At 35.5% G+C, this 20,223-nt stretch overlaps 2 protein-coding genes across 3 annotated transcripts; one reads left to right on the top strand and one right to left on the bottom strand.

Moving 5' to 3' along the window:
* Positions 1-1,115: 1,115 nt before the first annotated feature.
* LOC115620948 (glutathione-specific gamma-glutamylcyclotransferase 1) lies at positions 1,116-18,112 on the top strand. Of its 2 annotated transcripts, none has more exons than XM_030514464.1 (5): positions 1,116-1,399; positions 11,831-12,438; positions 15,107-15,142; positions 17,153-17,231; positions 17,298-18,112. In XM_030514464.1, the coding sequence occupies exons 2-5, from the start codon at positions 12,112-12,114 to the stop codon at positions 17,732-17,734; spliced, it is 879 nt and encodes a 292-aa protein (XP_030370324.1). In that variant the 5' UTR covers positions 1,116-1,399; positions 11,831-12,111; the 3' UTR covers positions 17,735-18,112. The 2 variants fall into 2 exon arrangements, with proteins under 2 accessions (XP_030370324.1, XP_030370323.1); XM_030514463.1 differs by lacking the exon at positions 1,116-1,399 and adding an exon at positions 11,536-11,674.
* On the bottom strand, positions 18,109-19,616 carry LOC115620947 (26S proteasome non-ATPase regulatory subunit 13). Its single transcript, XM_030514462.1, has 4 exons — positions 19,432-19,616; positions 19,254-19,367; positions 18,664-19,194; positions 18,109-18,601 (listed from the first exon to the last, which is right to left on the bottom strand). The coding sequence occupies exons 1-4, from the start codon at positions 19,539-19,541 to the stop codon at positions 18,208-18,210; spliced, it is 1,149 nt and encodes a 382-aa protein (XP_030370322.1). The 5' UTR covers positions 19,542-19,616; the 3' UTR covers positions 18,109-18,207.
* Between the last annotated feature and the right edge of the window lie 607 nt (positions 19,617-20,223).

The following is a 20,223-nucleotide window of genomic DNA, read 5'->3' as shown; positions in this document are numbered from 1 at the left end:
GTGGTTTAGTTTTGAATTAAATATTTTTTTATTAAATTTTTAATTTATTTATTTTTAAATGGGCATTTGTGTATGTATAAATGTATATGTAAATCAACGCTTCGACGCAGAGCTGTCTTTCAAAATATGACTGTCAAATTTTATGGAAGTGCAACTCAGACTAGAATATTAAACCTTGAATTCTATATTTGTTTTAGTAACAAACTGATGCAATATTCCTCACTTGTGCCAACACCAATATTGTCTGTATAGATAGATAGCACAACACCAGTTGCTTATCAATCTTCCTATTTGGCTGAGTGCTCTCTGTTGCTCAGAAAAGTGACGCTTCCGAAAGTTATGCGGCTAAGCAATTAAAAAAGAAACATTGCTGTTAACTGTTGAAAGCCGCGAAATGTTATTTCTCTCTCTATCACTGTTAGAAACTCGTTTTCTTTAGCCACATTTCCCAGACCATGTGTATCTCGGCCTGCTGCATTTCTTGTAGTTGTTTTTGCAATTGTTGCCGCTTTCAGCTTTCATTCATAAAAGTGTGCAACATGCGGCAAGTGCGCATAGAAATTACGTCAGCCAAGCCAAGCAGCGCCAACAGATGTGCAAACACACAAATCTCTTAAGTACATAAGTACTATATACTCGTGTATATACCCAAGCATATAAATAAGTACATAAAGCAAGAGTCTGTATGTATGCGTGCTCTACTCATGCGCATGTCCAAAAACAAATCACTTGAATATCCTTCAAGCTTTCTTATCAATAAACCAGTTTATCTCACAATTTTAAAACGTGAGCGAAAACGTGAAGTGAATCAACAGAATATAAAGCAATCCAACATAAATACCGGCTCATATAAGAAAACATAATGAAATAAATATTGCCCTTGTTGTTGTTTTGATGCGTCCTCCACAGAATTCCAAGCAAACAGACGAAAAGAAAACGCAAAAGCAGCTGCTGGTGTTGTTGTTGGTGGATGCTCATTGTTTATGGGTGGGGGACGTGGTGGGGGCACTCTGTGGCATATTTGAGCGCGGAAACTCGACGCAATACACACAGTTACATTGCAGCCGTCAAGCGAGACGGACGGGCGCGCTGTCAGTACAGCTGCCAGAAGCGCGGACGCTTAATTTGCACAAACACACACATGCCAATAGCATAACAAAGCACATGTATTCTACGCAATTGTTTTAAATTTCTTTAAATGTCTGATACAAGATAAGAAGCAACTCGGAATGTTGTTAAAGTGAATGGCCAAAGTGCAGTGCCAATTGCTGTGTAAAAATAATAAAAACAAAATGCGTAATTTTTATTAGTTGTTTTTAAGTAAATAGTGAGTTTTCAACGAGAAAGAAAGGAACGCAAAAAGAACGAGCGGTAAATGTTTCACAACAACAACACGCAGGTAAATAAAATGCTAACAGTTGCATTGTATTTTGTTTTGCTGTAAAACAATTCTGTTACTAATGTGTGTCAGCGTGCCAAAGTGTACTCTCTATTATACATACAGACACATGTACATACATATGTACATATGTAAAAGGTCTCAGTGTCAACATGTGTGTTTATTTTGTTCTTGTATTTAAGCATTAATTACAGTTTATTTTTTTTTTGCTCGCTTATCAGTTCTTGACTTTGTGTGTGCAGCTTCCCAGTAGAATTTTGGTTGCATGCTTTACGAACCAGCATTCCCCAAATGCAGCATTTTTTTAAGCGCTGCTCTCTCCCAAAAAAAAAAAAAAGAACAAAAGATCAAATTACTGACTTCCATAAACTAGTGATAAAGCAATATACACCCTGTATTCGGAAAGTATAACAACCTGGTAAACCTTGTTCTAATAAGTCCGAGAAAGGAAAATACTCCTACTCCTCCGCTATAACTCCATTTTTATACCATATTCCCTACACTCTAATTGTTTTGCTCTATTTGTTTAAGTCCGTTTTAATCAGATTAGCATAGACACAAACTCAATGATTAATAGTACTCAATTAATTTTCATTTATCAGTATGTATAACAATGTTACTGAAAAAACAAATCTGTTTATTTTTCAAAGAGAGTACTTAAAAGTGGGGCCGGCACTGCTCTATCGTTTCACTCTTGCTATTATCGAACTATAAAAAACTTCTCACTAAATTCTACTGGGTTGTCTCGTTCCCATGCACTTGCTGCACACTCTTACTCAAATATATGTTAACACCTGCTGTTATCTGCCGCTCTCCTTTACTCTCTGTCACCTCGCTGTTGACACTGACGAGCTGCCCACACGCTCACTGCTTCTCTCTCTTCTCCCACATGCATTCATGTGTTGCAGCAATGTTGACAACGGCGGTTTCTTTTGTTGATATATTTATTGTTGTTGATGTGTTTTTGTTTCTGTTGCTGGCAGAACATCAAATCAGTTTTCACAATGATGTATTTTGTTTTTTTATGGCCTATATGTGATTTTATTATAGCAATACTTAAAAGCTATTCATTAGTAGCCGTGGCGCTTCTCCTATTCAATGGGGCATATAATAACAACAGAAAATAACACTTACAGCTGAAAATGAAACAAAGGGCTTATTATCTTATATAGTAAGATGTAGAAGATCATAATATCCGAATATAGAGTAAATACTATAAGAGGTATAATCGGATAACAAATTTAACGCGGAATAAATATTTCGTATCTTATCTTATATAGGCAAATATTTACGAGCAATTTTGTAATCAGCTTAAATGTTTTAAAATAAAAAATTGCACAAGTTTTTAACACTTATGTTACTTAATGATTTTCACATTTTACATAAAAGAGGCATTTAAGGGGTAATGTGTATTTCTTTCAGTGCATTTAAAGAAAAGTTCAAAGTTCAGGGACCTGAATTGTTGCGCAGTAGTAAAAGACACTTGAGTTCGACGGCCTGGAGAAGGCTATATAAATATGTATATATTTTTTGAAATTGGTTAATATTAATTTGATAATATACATATATATCTATCTATCCTGAGATTTCGCGCATTTTGTTTGCCCTAAATATACGAGTGGAAAATTTATACCTCATCACAAATTTAACAAATTGACTGCGCTTTAAATATGCATATATTTAGATCTTATTAGCGTTCATTTTGGTTTTTGAGATGAAAGCTAAAGAGTTATTGAAATATTATTGCAAAAGTACTATATGATAATTCCATATCCCTATGGAATCATTACTGCTATATTTGTACATCTTATCAACATTATTTAACTAGTGTTTTTCTTATTAATCATTCGTAATTTTTTTAACGCCTACAATATTGGAGGATCTCTTCAAAAATTTGCCTTTCTAATTTTAAGTGGAATGGTTCTACACTCTTGAATTTCTTGCTTTAATCAATCAGAATAATTTTTTTTAATTTAATGAAAGTGTCATATTTCAAGGTCGAACTGTGTCTCATTATGCGCTTAATAATGGCAATTACGAGTACATTGTGAGCGATGTCATTGGTTATCTCCGAAGCGTCTCCATTGCATATACACGTACAGCCTATAAATGATTGTCATCATCATCTACCCGAGAACTCAATACTTTCATATGTTTTTCCCAACTGAAATCAAGTGTTTTCTTGTTTACATTTATATTTCAGTTATTCAACATATTTACATTTATTTTCGAAATATGCAAATAAAACACAACTGGTTGATAATTGCTGGCCACAGTCAAACGTTTTAACTTGAAATTCTAGTTGGCATTTTTCAGGTTTGTTTATCTTTTGCTTATAAATATTTTCAAAGTCATACTTTCACTCCAAATTCTATTCATTTAAAAGTAAACTAGTTTTGAAAAATGTTCATAGCAAAGTCGCTGGCGTTTTAAAACGCGCGCCAAACGCTCGATTTGAAGGAATGTGTAATTTATTTTTAGTTTTGCAACAAACTTTAATAAAAATAGCATTAAATTTTTATTAGACTACCTACACTCATACTACGTATAACCCATTAAATGGCTCGAGCGTCAGCGATTGGCGAGCAAGAGAGAAACACGTGCTCAGTACGTGTTCAAAAATCACAGCGTAAACAAAACCAAAAGAAAAATTGGGTCACCAACTAAAACTGCGCAAAAATGACAATGAATGGCCAACAAAGTATTAATAACAAAGTGCATACATTTAAAGAAGCCCCAAACAGTTGATAGATTCGATGTGTACATGAAATGGAACTCCAACATAAATATTGATCAAATACATACTCGCATATTACTTAATTGGTAGTTCATACTTTAATCTTTATCGCAACGCTCAAATGGCTTTGCGAGTCTACAAGTCCACAAATTGTAAATGAAGCTGGGAGTTTCCTTTACTATCGTTTGAGAAATCTATAACTCTTGTATATACTCATAACTTTTATGACTTCCAAAACTGAGATTATTCATATAGATATGTACATAAGTTGATAGTTGGGAATACAAAATTAGATAGATAAGGGAATAGGTGAGCATATGAACATACAAGTATATGTTTAATTTCTTCGTTATAAAGTATACAAACGAACAAAATATTGAATACCTCTTAATTTTTAAATACAAGTATCGACATTTACATTACTTTTATACATAATTTTGAAAACTGAAATAGATAAATTAAGAAATCGGAAACCATATATTTTAAAAAGCTTTGCGATAATGTCGATCATTTCGAAATAAAAATGGAAATTTTTTTTTAAAGTAATTCTCTTGTTTTTCAAAAGAATCTAAAAAAGTGATTATTTATTTCATCATAAAATTTCTCGCAAAGGTTTTGAAAACTAGTAAGAAATACTATTTCAAATATTTTCTTAAGTAATGATTTATAATAGAGGGTGTTGTATCTGCCACAAAATAAAATAATCCAAGAGAGAAGTGCAGAGATACCTATACCTGTTATTAACTTAGCACAAAACTAATATACCCTTCGGTTATAGCGTATAAAAACAAACAAGAAAAACAAAAACAGGTCATTATTATTCAAAACGAAAACTGGAAAAGGCTCGTTCGGTTGCTAATCTAGCAATTGAAAGCTTAGTGAATACTTACACGTATGGTGCTAATTACTTCACTAATTAGCCCTAAATTAGGGTCCGCACTAAAAGAAAAACGTAAATACTGGGAACTGTGCGAATATCTGGGTTCCTGTACTTTTTAAGAAAAGGTCGATTCACATTTGTAATCAAAAAACATCAAATCATAAAAAATAGGTAGTGCTACATAATATAAATAGTTTCCGAGCAATTTTTGAAACTATCTCCGAAAACGTAAGAAGTGGCTTGCTTCTACTATTTCTATTCATTCACCTTAGCTATAAATAGACTTAAATTAATGATATGTTATGAATGGGTCCGTGTGCACGATTCTTATCTTAGCCAAGCAACTTTGCCTCTTTGCCAATCAGCTGGAAAGCCAATATTCGCCTGGCCACTGGCTTTACAAAGTTTCTCGGCCTGCCCACGAATGCCTTCCAACGGGCTTTGTTACCAGCTTGGTTGCTCACCTTATCAGTGGACAAACAAAATACGTAAAGCCGTCTGGTGTGAGACGTTGAAGTTCCATATTCAAGGCTTATCACAGTTATTTGAATGGCGTGCGGTCGGAAAGGAGAAAGTGTGGGTTGTTGTTATTACTGCCGCCCCATAAATCACGCTCAATTTGTTGTTGTTGTTTCCAGAGCTGTTAATGTTTTATCAACAATTGGATTTTTCGCACTCCCCCATTGAAGAGCCCTTACACGAAAGGCCATGAAATATACTTTAATATATCAATTTATTAGCCACGTACTTTTAGTTTTAAATAAGCGGATCATCGCAATACGTGCATCCGGCCATAAACTATATGTTTAAATATTTATTTGGCAAAACAGCTCAATTCATTTACCAAGTTTATTTTAATTCCCAAGCATGGTCATAAAGTGCAAAAATTAATTGAGTAACATTCGCTGTGATTTCAGTTCATATTATAAAATAAATACCAAAAGTTGTCAACATATTTTAAATGAAAACACGTGCACAACAAATGAAAATTTCGGGAAATTGGGGTCACATTTTGCGCATTGTCGCACGAAGACTACAAATTTAATTAAATCATTGTCAATCTCAATTGAATGCAGAGAACTTTCTTATGGCAAATTGTATTATTATGTGACCAACTATGAAATACAACTGCAATCCAAAGTAGCAGACAGCAAAGGCAGCCATAGTTAATGCCTTAATGGCATGCCGCATGACACGACCGATCTCACTCTGTTATTGTTGACGAATATAAGCTACAGATACATAGTATATAGATATAAACAGGCTGGCAAGTAGACATACGCGAATACAGTTGAACTTTTCTTTAACGATTTCACAGGGAACTTCATTTTGAATAATCAAGCGAAGTGATAAGGTTTGGGAAACAAATGAAATCGATTTAGTTTTGTTTTTCAATTTACGCCTCCAGGGCACACCCACCGACAACTAAATTTATTTTAAAACGGAGTTAAAGCAGCTTTGCACAAATGTATATTTAGAAGTTTTTCTAGAAGAAATCTGTAAAATTAGAACTAAAAATGTTTCATATTAGTTCAATATCGTAACCAAAGCAGTCATTTATGAGTTGTTCACCATAATTTTATCAAAATCGCCCTACTATATCATACATCTGGGAATGTTTCGCACAATGTTTGTTTATTTTTATTGAATGGCAGTTGTGGCCAAAAAAAATTGTGGCTACCGCGTATTCAAGAGCCGAAATGTCATGACTTGAACGACCTACATACTCATATAATATCCTATCCTATACTTATAATTTTTATTATAAAGCAACTTGCAAATTTGAGTAAACGAAAACTTAAATAATAATAATTCAAACGGGATTCTAAGATATAAGATAGATTAGTTATAAAGCGGTTGGACTGTACGCAATTCATGTATGTACATACAAATACCTAAATACAAATAAACATATTTGCAGACAGCTAGATTGCGTCAATGGGCGTATGGAGCATACAACGCTTGTTACCAAAAATAACAAGTTGTTGGGCAGATACCCAGGCTTTGTCTGTTGGCGCCTGTTACCGAAAGAACAGGAAGCAGCAGCCTCAGCAAACCTTACTCTGTCAACTATATGGTGGGAGGCACTGCTCTCTACTCAAAATGTTTATCGACAGTCAACAGCCTTGAGGAGACTGCAATCTTAACTTACGTATTCGTATTCGTACGTTAAGTTAAGAAATTCGTAGACCCATCGGCGATGGCGTGTGCAGCCTTGAACCCAATGCAAAAAACTTTCACTATGAAAAAAAGTTCAGTATCAAGGACTCAGCAATGAGCAGCATGTGGCTGCCACTCTTTCTTGTACCTCACATGCATATTTCTGTGTCGAAATAAAATTTCAATTCGTTTCGTTTCGTTTGCTTTCGCTTTTGCCTGTTTGGCGTCAGAGCGCAACACTGCGTATACGTAACATTGAGCAAGGCCGATAGAAAAGCGCTCTTTTCTTTTGCTCACATGGATATACATGTGTGTGTGTTTGAAAATATGCCTCTCTATATGTATGTGTGTGTTAAGGGTTTTTGAACTTGTTGGCTTCTTGGCACGCACGCAAAACACTCCCAAAGACCATACATACATATATCTCACAATTACTGTTTTTTTTTAGAACCAAATCCAACAGTTTTATCAAAATTAGCGACACGCGCACGCGGCTGTTTAGAAACTGCAAATAAAAACAGAGAGCAAACCTATACATATATTATATATATATTGTATGTATACATATGTACAAGTATGTATTTGGTGCTATCATGAAAATATGCATGTATTCGAATATATTTTTATTTTCTAGTCATGTGTTTGTATGAGACCGAACAAAACAAAGTCTGCAAAAGTATTTAAATATGTATTTACAAATTTATGACTTTACGAGATGCGTTCATTAAGTATTCAACCAGTTTTTGACATATGTTTTTGCAATGTTTATCAAATATGCTTGTAGCTGAATTTCTCCAGTTTAAAGAAAATGGTAACAATAAGGCTTAGGAATTATATAGGCCCTTACTATAGACAGATTAATGTTTGAATCGATAATACCTAATTTTAAGACATGTAGTTCATAGGATGGTAAATTTTTAGACAAGTAGATTATAGATTTGATATTGATCAATTTGCTGACTGAAAGACACGTTTTGTGATAAGTTCTGAGATTGATTGATAGATTGATAACTGTACTATATTATAAATGTATATGACATGAACGATACAAAAATATTTTCCAAATATGTAGTTCTTTTCTGTTTATCTGTTCATTTAGATAAGTCTATGATATTCTTTTTAAAATCACATAATGCTTTTCTTCAATCATTTTTTTTAAATTAATCATTATAACCTATTGTGAAAATGTTATATTACGTTTTTGTCAAGTATGTAACAGGCAGAAGGAAAAATTTTCACAAACAGAATATTAGATTACAGAGATGATGTTATAAGAGACCATAATTTCTGTCGGTAATCCATCCAAACTTTTTGTGCAGACTGTCCTAGTCCCTCATCAACAATAATTCTTCGCTCTTTTTCTTAAGTTTCCTTTTGCTATTTCCCTGTCAAACTTGGTCGACTGTAACATTCCCTTCATCTTTGACAACTGTCAATTGTAATTTTTCGGATTGGGTAAAATTCCTTCTTCCTTCCTTTTTAACATTCATTTTGAGCCAAATGATGAATAAACTTATGAAAACAACGCTTACCTGTGCAGCTATTAACATTCATGTATGTATCAAGTGGCTAATGATTTTGCCAAACGTATTGGTAAACAAACAAAAAAAAAGTATGATAAACACAGCATTTCTGTATCTATATCCACGACTGTCTGTACTTTTCCATACATAACATTTTAAACTCATGTATGTATGTATGTAGGAGCGACGCAGTAAGCCGATTTCTGTCCCCAAACTGTGCCATAAAAAGCAAAAGTAAATACTACGTGATTCGCCTATGTTTTTATGAACATATGTGCGAAAATATATTCGAGTATTTTATACCGTAAAAGTGCGCTACAAATAATTTGAAAAACTAAACAATAATATCAAGCAGAGTTATTGATTTAAATAAAGAATGAAATAGAGAGACAATGAAATAAAATATTCAACAAAACATATTGTTCTTGCCTTTTTCCTTTGTGTTTAAGCAAAGGATTTTATCTGATTCATCACGTTCATTCTGCTTATATAGTATAGTAGTGTGTGCCATGTGATCCAGAATAAATCCTTTGTTTAAAAATACCCTAATTTAGGAACACAAATCGCTTGATATCACTATCATTTCTTTATTCGTCAATTATTGGCCAACTTAGACAATATGTCTGTACTTCAAGTGTTTGTGGGATTTTTGATACAAAAACGGCTAAAAGAGTTCAATAAACAACTTGAAGTGCTCAATTAAGTTTATAATTGTCTCTTATATGCGATAGTTACTAAATGGCGTCCATGTTATCAAATGCCAGCTATAATAACAAAACTAATCAGGGTGAGACCTATATATAGTATACGTGGCTCACCCAAAACTATTAGAAACGAAAGCTTTGCTTTTATATCTTTTATTATATTGATGGCTGCCTTTTAAAATACTTCAAACATTTTCTATCTTTTCAAGGCAATGGCATTTTAACCTTCGACTTTTTTATAAATAAAATAAAAATGCACGTAATTATATTATTTCAGTTTGATTACGAAGACAGTAAAATGGAACGGCAAAGTCATTAAATTGCTCATATATAAGTACTATAATTTATAATTTATTTTAATCTACCGTTTCTTAAACAACTTTGTTTTCTATGATTTATCAATTATAGACCCATTGCTTATGCCGCCTTTTTTCAGCCCAGTCATCTAAAGACGATAACAGACTTCTACAAGCTAATATTAATATACAAGTATATTTATGTGCGGCTTAATTCAATTGGCTTTTATTTACTAGCCGGCAGCAGTGTTCAGGCCAGGTCCCCTTTACCCTAAACAAAGAACTTGCTCAGTTTCATTATCGGGCTGCGTAAGATGCTTCTTCTTTATGTTCGCGCTTTTTATAGGCAGCCAGAGAGATTCTACATACGAGTAGAGAGTGAGAGAGTATCAGTGGGTTGGGTGAGAAAAATACAGTGTGGTAGGGGACTAGGTGGCGAGCAAAAACAGCAAACTGTGTATATTTGCGTAGAGACACGTATTGTGAATTTTTCCGTCCTCGTTTCAGAAGGTGAAGAATGTGGTCTACACATCGGCTAAAAAAAGTTGCCTCAACACTTTGTTTTATTTACTTTTCAATGTTTGAAATACCTTTAAACTTATTGAAAAACGTATTTGCCAAAAAGTGTTCCTAAACCTGGCATTGAATTCAAAAGCGGAAATGCGAATCTTAAAATAACTAAAATAACTTCCCATTACTATAATTATTGTGGGAATAAAATGTATATCCTGTTCACCAGCGATATTTTGAGATTTAGGATTTGTATTTTTATTTATTAGTGTATTAGCAAACTTATAAATACTGATATTATTCGTCATTATACACATTATGTAGCAGGATTAACATAAAATTTTAAGTGATTAAGAAGCCTACTATCCAGATTTAGATGAAATATAACTTCCAAAATTAGTTCCTCAATATCTTTTCGACATTTTATTATTTTTTTATATTATTTGAGAAAATTTGCTTACTGAAAAGGTTACAGGTTGGCAGATTAAATATTCAACTTAAGTCAAACTTATTCGTTTTAAAAGATACCTTAGGAACATCCGATTTATATGAGTTCTCAACAGCCAATTCATAATGTGAAGTTTCAGTGAAATCTGTACACTTTATTATATAAAGGAATGATTGTAATTTTAGTTGAAATGATGTAGCACGAAAAATGATCAGTGCAGGGTATTTTAGAGTCGAGCTGGCACAACATTTACGATATGCTTGTCTTACCTAATGTAGCAAATTTCAGTCACCCTCGGATTTGAACCTAGTAGGATTAAAAACTAAAACCTCTCCCTTTTTTAACTCATAAAAGAAATTGCGGATTTTCAAAACAAAACAAAATTTCAATTATTTTTAGATAACTTTCGAAAAATGATTCGACCTATCAATCGCACGATTATACATATGTCATAATATCGTATGAAAGAATAAAGTCATCAAGACACACATATATATTTCTGATACTCAACCCAATAGACCTGCAAAAGCTGCATAATGTATGCAATAAAAATATTAAAATCCACAATAAACCGGCAAAGCCTGATATAAGCATAGTGTTTTTAGTTTCTGAGATTAGAATCGAAAGCTTAGGATATTAACTACCGACTATATTCTGTTAAGCTGATTCAAAAGTTGAGGATTTTCTTGAAATAACGCCCACTGTGCGTCGTCGCTAGACAGCGCGTCATAAATATTTATTGTATAATTTTTTGTTTCTTGCTCAAAAACGTTTTCGCCTCGACTCTGGCTGGCAATGCCTGCGGACTCGCTCGGCGCGTTCGGCTGCTGAATTCGAACTTAGTGAGCCGCCAGCTGTGCAGTTTAGTGCCCAGCGATACGACGCCGGTTGCGGAACTATTTAGCGGCGGCAGCAGCCAATTGCAAAAATAATAAGCAACAACAATTAATACAAGAACAACGAAGCACTTAGTGTAATTAGAAAGCGATAGCTTCTGCCGTTGTGCCGTTTAATCAAGTAAGCCGGCGGTGGTGATGCCGAGACTCTCGATTCAATTTTGATAAGAATTTTAGAAACAAACAAACAAACAAACGAATGATCAACGAAATTTTGAGTTTTTTGTCTCAATTCAGTTTCATTTTATTTTCTCTCAATATTCCCATTTGCTTGCAGCAACAAAATAGATAAGTTAAAAAGCTGAGCCACGCACACGTTCCACGGGCATCCAAAACATGTGAGAGTCAGACTGGCAGCCACTGCATGCCACAAGCCTCCACCAGCATGCCCCATTAGGACGCGGCAGAACGCAGCAAACTAGCAGCAGCAAAAACCACAACATCAAATACAGTTAACACGCACACAGACACACACATACACCCACAATAATCCACCCACACACGCAATTGAAAAAGTCACACGGCGGAAGCGATTAAAAACGCTAGCGATTTCGCAAGATGGCTCACTTCAGTGGACATCCAGCGCCGTCAGCGTCCGCTTCAGAGGTTCCTGCACACTTTAAGAACCTCTTCCTCAGCGGCCAGTTAGCCAAGAACGATGATGACGATAACAACAATGGGCAAGAGAATCGTCAGAACAACAACAACAACAACAACAATAACAATGGCAATCGTTTGGATGAGCCTGAATGCTGGGTTTTCGGCTACGGGTCGTTGTGCTGGTTTCCAGGCTTTCAATATAACAAATGCATAACTGGCTATATACGAGGTTTTGTGCGACGCTTTTGGCAGGGCAATGTAACACATCGGGGAACTGAGGACAAGGTGAGTACTACTTAGTTAAAGTACATATGTATATAGTAAAGGGTAGGGATAAGGCGCACACTAAACACCAGATTTGCAATGCCTCTGCATTCATGGTTAGTTTTTAGTCTAGTACGTAACAAAACTTGGCCACCTAATAGACACGATTTTAAAACATAACTCTGCCTTTTCTTTCCCCAATTTAATAGCAAAGGAATACTTATTTAATTCGTAACACTACTAAAAACATTTCTCTCTAATAATACCCAAAAAAAAAAAGACACATCTGTGATAGAAAGTAATCAATGTCACTATCTATAGTGTAGATGATGTTAAATTTTTCTCACCATCGATGATTTTTATTAAGCCATTCATGCCATGAAAAATAACAACTTGACAAGAACACACCTTTCGCAATCCCCATTGTTCGGTTAAAATTCCATTTCTAAGAGATGAACAATGATTATCATATGCTTGTATCAACAATTGCAACGTTTCGGAAAAAGTAGTTCCGATCCATCTATATGTGGTCTTGTTTGGGATGCACACATTAGTTTAAATAGTATTCTTTTCAGTTAGAGGCAAAACCACCAAATCGGACGTTTTTTCTATACTATATCCCGTACCCAAAAAAGAGGTGTACTTGTTTAGTGCGAGCTTAAACAACACAGAAAAGGAGGCGTGGCAGAATCCACCCAACAACATACATACATTCTTGCTTAGTATGTGAAGACAAGTCTTACATAGCCGTGCTTGTCTGTCCGTCCGAAAGTACATATTTTAGGAGACCTATAAGAGCTAGCGTAACCAACTTGGTATTCAGATTCCCCCAAACCCTAGGCGGGTCTAGCTTATTTTATTTTTTCTAATGAAACCATTTGGCTCAACTCTGTAATGAAAAGGAAATTAATCATAAACATATGTCTACCTATGTGTTGAATATATAGATATATTTTTTAATATTTTTTATTTTTTTATTTATTAATTAGAAAGTATGGCCCGCTCCGTTCTAGCAATCCTTTTTGTTTGAATTTATAAGTTTCCATCTCAAAACAATTAACAAATAAAATTCTTAAATTAAGGAGATTGTATTTACGAAATATTTTTGGCTGATTTGTTAATTCTACATACATATATTAGTTCAGTATTCATATAAAGAATTTTTATTCACAGATATTCTGATTCACATTTTATAGAAGATATATAATAGTATACTAAGTATGATATACCTATACATATTACAAATTTAAATCACGAACACAATAGCTCAAGCATACATACTACGTATATGTATGTACATGGCTATTGCTTTAGATTTTCTTTGTCATGTTTTCTAATAACATATGAATGAAACGTAATAAAAGTCAAAACGCCAATTAAATGTACCAGGTAGATGGATATACATATGTAGCTGTCATAAAAATCATTTGTCAGGAAGAGAGGAGACTTTACAGAGTACAGAACGTTGTATTTATTTTTCTTAAGCATTATAACGATTTCTTAACTAAATTATTCGTTCCAAACTGTTGCATTTGATCTGCAAATAATACAAAAAATAGCAGCTCAGCCTAAGCGTATTTTGTTTATGTTTATAAATATTCTAAAAATTAGTTACAAATGTGCATTCTCGGGCTCTCCGTGAAAATAGCCGCACTGGGGCGTTATCAGTAAGTGAGTGCCTCACTTCCAAATTTCAAGTGCACTTGACGTGTCAATGGGCTGAGACAACTGTCCCGATATTGACCGAAGGCAGTGTGTGTGGGGGTGTGGGTGTGTGTGCCTACATTACCTAAACGGCCGACCCACGTCCCCAATATGGCACACATTACTATTCATTACAATCTTTATTTGTTTGCGACACTTGTCGTTTTGTCGCTTTGTGTCTGTCTGGCATGAAAATAGTATTAAAACTATAGTACATTATGCATTTTATTGCAACTACTCGTAATTATTATTTGTCGACGCCCTTTATTTGCCAAATGAGCCAGAGCCTATACGCGTGTCTATTCAAAAACAACTGCCACTGTTTGTTTGTTATTGTTGTCTTTATTATCTATCTACAAGTTTTGTTATCAGCAACAACAAATATTGAATTAAATAAAAAAGGCAAAACTAACAAACAACCAGCTAGACTGGCCCAGACAATAATTAACATATGTCGATGTTGGCTCCTACTTTTACAAATTAATTAATTAATATACGGACAATTATTTGTATGTGTGTGTGTGTGTTGTTATCCGTAAAGAACGGGCTTTGCTAAATCGGCCAAACGGGTTAATTCGCACGCGTTTTTCGAAGCGTTTTAAGACGCGCGCAAAACGCGCACCGCCAAAAATTTCAAAATTTTCGAAATTCTTGAATGCTTGCTTTCCCATAGCAACCTCATGTAATATTTTATTTTAGCGCAGTGCTGAATCAAGTTATAAAACGAACGTTTTTCTTGAATTTATAGAAAAGAAAAGTTGAAGGGCGGATGTGGGTGTGGGTATATGTAGGTGTCATATAAAAATAAGTCAAGGTCCTCAGCTGATACAAAAAGTAAACAAATAGTCGACGAGCAATTGCAAACGCAGTGTCGACCCTTTGTCTTTAGTGAGTCGTGCCTTAATGCGCCATAAATTAAATCAGAAGTACAAGAACAACGCACATGCAATTATTTATAAAAATTCATTTTTTATTGTTTTTACAGCCTGGTCGTGTAGCAACGCTGGTGGAGGACAAAGAGGTAAGTCAAAAGATCACCGAGTAGGTTACCATAGTTAGGAGCAACCGACAATCAGATGCCCTATGTAAATATTGCATTCATTATAGCTTTGCAATCAAAACTTATCAAATAAATATGCAGGCATTATAACTATTAGGCGTTGTGTCTCTGGAGAGCTTTTGTTAATGAGAATACACGATATACAGTGAAATCTTAAGTGGGTGGACAAATTTCTTAGTGCCAAGTCTTTTGTTGTTCGTAGAATAAAATATATTCCAATGGGTACTGCGGAAACTAGATTTATTAAAATTACATACCAGCCATATTTTGCAGTCGGAATAAAAGCAGAATCATTAATAAATATTCCTCAAATTATAAATTGTTTTGGCGAAATGGAATTGGTAATAATGTGTGTGCAATTAATAATTATTTATTAGCAATGATAGCAATCATTAATGAATATCCCTCAAATTAAAAATTGTCTTACCCAAGGTCCACTCAGCCAAAACAATCTAACGACAAACTTCCTTCTATGCTGCGTGGTTACAATCCGGGCTAGAGCTGCCTGGAAACTTGTTTTCAAGGCGGAAAAATGTTGTTTTTCGATAGTTGGCTTGGCTTGCTATATACTATAGATATAAAAACTTTACCAAAACTTATCCATCCTTAAAAAAATTATCCCTATCAATTACATTTGTAGCTTAAACTTATATTTACATGGCATATATGTACATACTTATGTATCATAAATATGTAAATATCTAGAGACCCTTTTTATCCCAAAGCCACAAGGCTTGTTTCATTTATCATTACCTCTACTCCCACAAAATGTACCCTTTTTTTGTCATCTAATGTGATTTTTTTGCGCGCCAGAATTAATAACTTGTGCCACCATTTGGGCATTGGTTCCTTATCCAAACTGCTTTGGTCAGAGCTTTGAGTAATTTCAGAACCGATCGAAATCAAATTCATTCATATTTATAAAATTGTCAAATTAAATTAAATTCTATAGAGGAACGACTATATTGATTGACTGACCATTCTTATTAAAATCATACAAACACTATACTCTCCTTCAGACCGTACCAATAATTCGAAACAGAAATCTATTTTCCCACTTTGGTGTTGTAGAGTATTCAAAATGTAAAGTAAAGTATATAAAATATGATGCCGCAGCAAAAGTTTACAGTGCGCCCAGTTTGAATTTCTCAATGTAAGCCCCATTCCGTGTAAGCGAAATTTAATTCCGCCAACTCGTCCATAACTCAAGTAGTGTTGTAAAGCGCGCAAGCACAAAACCACACAACCTCTGGCAATTTCCGCAGACAAAACCGAGCGCAACAATTCGGAGGTTCCTCTTCATTGAAGTACGCAAGGCGCGCTTCCGCGAAATATAGGCGAATGTGCGGCGGCACCAAATAAGCACCGAAACACAATTTTTACACCTTGATACTTTCTATCCTAGGCCCGGGGACTTTACCCAGGGTGGAGGACCATGTGAAAAATACACATGTGAGCTACTGGGAGCTCGTTTGTGACCCCGAGAGACAAGCATGAAAGACTCAAAAGCAGCGGCAACCGGTAATGATAAGCAGCGGTATTTATTTAGCGTTATCGCCAAAAAACTACTTGGGAATTTTAACACAAAATATAAATATAGAAACGTTGTACGCTTGGCATACGAGTATTTTTAGAATGTAAGCAATTTGTATTTATTTTCTATTAAATTTTGGAATATTTATGGTTTATATTTTTTTTTGTGTATTTAGTTAAAAAATGTCTAAACTTTTTTTTGTGTACAACACAATTTTTCTAAAGGAACAAAATTTTAGAAATATGTTAGTTCTAATTAATTTTATTTTTAGGGTAGACTTCAAAATATTAAGATTATTTTTAAAGGTGTGTGAACAATTAGCTCTCCAGTAGCCTTTAAAAAAAATTGTTGTGTTGGTTGTCGTCGCAGTATTGACTAGTTTTTTATGCTGATTCGCTTATCTTTTTATTTAAGTAATAAATATTCTTTGCTTTCAGGGCATCACATGGGGCTGTGCTTACAGAATAACAGGCAATACGGCTCTCGAGTATCTTAAACAACGCGAGTGCACGTTAGGTAAGTTATAGGACCTCTAGTAATCGAACCATTGTTATAAGAGTATCTCTTTTGATATGCAAACAGGTGGCTATGCAACACTCGAAACGAAATTTTTTCCGCGCGTTGCTTCCTACGACACGCCCTTTAGCGGCGAAGCGGTCGAGGTCTTAGTCTATATTGCAACGCAGGAGAACGCGCACTGGTTGGGCGAGGCGCCGCTCGAGTTGGTGGCACACCAAATAGCCACTTGCCGTGGGCCAAGCGGTCACAATGCCGAATACCTGTTGCGTTTGGCGCTCTTTATGCACGATGAGATACCAGGGGTGCGGGATGAACACTTATTTGAGTTAGAGCGCCTGGTGCTGGAGGAGATTTATCGTTTGGAAATACCTCTATCGTCTGTGATGGGCCGTAATCCTGACCGCATCCGCCGTGACTCGCATGAGGATGTGCGTCGGCCGCCCTCCTTTGAGTTTACATCGCGCATACCGGAAACGAAGTTGCGCTGTCTGAACATTTGATTTTGGGACGGCGCCTTCAACAGGCATCAACTGGAAATTTGTGTCCAGCCAAAAGTGATATGCATGGCGTTATCGTGCTCGTGACCTTCGCATGGCATGTCTTTTATATTTTTCGCTCAAAACAAATTCCAATTTCATCAATGATATTCAAAAGCGTTGGGAAGAAGCACACACACACCACTCAATAGTCTATGACTAAATCCGCTGTATTCTCTAAATTGTAAATAACTTCCCTCGATAAGTGATCTGAACTAGTATGTAAGCCTGTAGATCTTAAAAAAGTAATTATAAGTTGTTGCTCGAGCGCACAGAAGCAAATTTTTATACAACAACAAATCATCCGCAGAGTTAAAATATAATAAAACTAAAACAAATGAACTCAAGTTCTTTTAATACAAAAAAGGATTTTCATCAAATGTACATTAATTGTGTAGGGTTAGGAGATTAATAAAGAAAATCACTCTAGCTTAAACTTAATTCGTGAGAATTTCCGCAGCACGATTTTCCATAAGTTTCTCCATTGATGTAATCGAACCCATCCAGGTATCCAATGTGCTGGCCATGCCAGCGATTTGGTTGCGGTTGAGTACGCGAGGTTGCACCCACGACATATTCACAACGCCAGCCACTTGATCAATCTCCCCGCGCACCAAATCTAAAGCCAGAGCCTTCATAACGAGCAGCTCGACTTCCTTAAGCGGCAGTTTGGTCTCTTGCGCAATATCCGCGAAGGAAATGGCACGTTCGATCGCCGACCGCTTGAATGTCATCTCCATAAGGCAGAGCAGCGAAATCTTTTGGCGCAGTTTGACTTCTTGGGCAGCCAGGTCGGGAATCTTAGACCAAATCTTTTTCATATCATTGAATCTGTTTTAAAAAAGGTATTACAAAATTGCGAACCTTTTTTTTTTAGATTTTTGTGGTCTTACTTGTTTATGTCTCCAGTGTTAAATGCTTTTAATAGCTGCACCAACCATTCATTATCTGTACCTTGCAGCGAACCTAGAATGGGATGAGCCAACAGCTCGCCTATGTTGTAGACGCCATCGCCCAATAGAGCGGCTAGACCAAGAAAGAATGCCTGTTGTGCCCATTGATCTTTCGGGAAGTCATCTAATGAGCAGCCCAGGAACTGCAGACCGCAGCGATAGTAGTCACTATGCTTGCCCACACGACGATAGTACTGAGATGCCAGCATGTAGTACTTTCCGTGCACCGGTGTCACATTACCTGCCTCCTCAAGCACATCACGCAGCTCCTCAATGATTTTCTTTGTTGCACTCAGATCGTTAAGATTAGTGAGATACAGATTTCCTTGCATGACCTGCAGATACCAGACAGCTTCGTCGCATATTTTCACCTTGTCCTTCATTTTCTCGAGAAATTCAATGGCCTCCTTTTTGTCGCTTATGTTATCAACAACCACCTCAAGAATTTGAATGAGTCCATAGGGGTTTATTCTGGAAAAAAAATTGTACATGTATTAACCCCAATATGCGGCGTCTTCAGGTAGACTCACTTTGTTTCGAAGGTGGATATAAAATTCTGGTATAGCTGCAGCAATGCAGTTTCATCTTGGAGGGCTTCACGACGCACAAATGTCACCAATTTGATGGTCAGCTCATTCCACAACCTGTTCAAATAAATGTTCATAATTGTATTTCTTGAAAAGCTGGAGATGCGGTAAAAATTCTCACTTTTCATTGTACAACTCCTCGATTATAGTCCATTCGGCAGCGAGATCTTTATCTGTGGTCTTCTTCTGGGCTGCCAAGTAAGCGGTGACAGTCGTTTGTGTATTTGACATTTTAGATCTGTTCACAACTGGGATGTATTTTCAGCAAATATCAATTTTAATGTAAATGTATAATTCCAAACTACAAAAAGTTGCAAATCACAATCGCCGACGCAGCTGTCAATATGACAGAGCTGAGTGGAAAAGTATCGATACAAAATGCTGGTAGTGTTGATAAAAACGAGCAAACTACCCCTGTGGCAACTCTACTGATGTAAACCGCATCGACAGAAAACCGTGAAAATCCGATGTCCTAAAGTGTAAAAACAAATTTTGGATTGCATTTTAAATGTTGTTAGAGCTTAATAAAAACAGAATAAATAGTTGGAACTGTTGTTCCAGTCTGCACAAAATCAATTTAAAATGAAGTAACTAGCTACTGTTTTTTAAATACCATAATGAGCGGGTTCCTAGTTCAATTCATAAAATTTTGCGCATAATATTCGTTTTTTAACCAAACAAGTTGGAAATCATATGTAAGTAAAATAATTTGAAAGTGTTATAATACACAGAGTTATTTAAATTTTATTGTAATGCCAGTGATGCCACCTGGGTGTCTGCTGCAACAGCTGGCAGCGTTCACCAGGGCCTCTGCATTTTGCTATCAATCGCTATCGATTTGTGTAGCACTCTATTCCATAAACAGTTCAACGACAACAGCTGGGCGACAAGTTCGAGTTGCGGACGGAAAAAG

Source organism: Scaptodrosophila lebanonensis, unplaced genomic scaffold (genome assembly GCF_003285725.1).
Source record: "Scaptodrosophila lebanonensis strain 11010-0011.00,11010-0021.00 unplaced genomic scaffold, SlebRS2 tig00000024-arrow-pilon, whole genome shotgun sequence".
NCBI classification, from domain to species: Eukaryota; Metazoa; Arthropoda; class Insecta; order Diptera; family Drosophilidae; genus Scaptodrosophila; species Scaptodrosophila lebanonensis.
The sequence above is the reverse complement of the archived record's forward strand: the minus strand, read 5'-3'. Positions and strand labels throughout refer to the sequence as shown.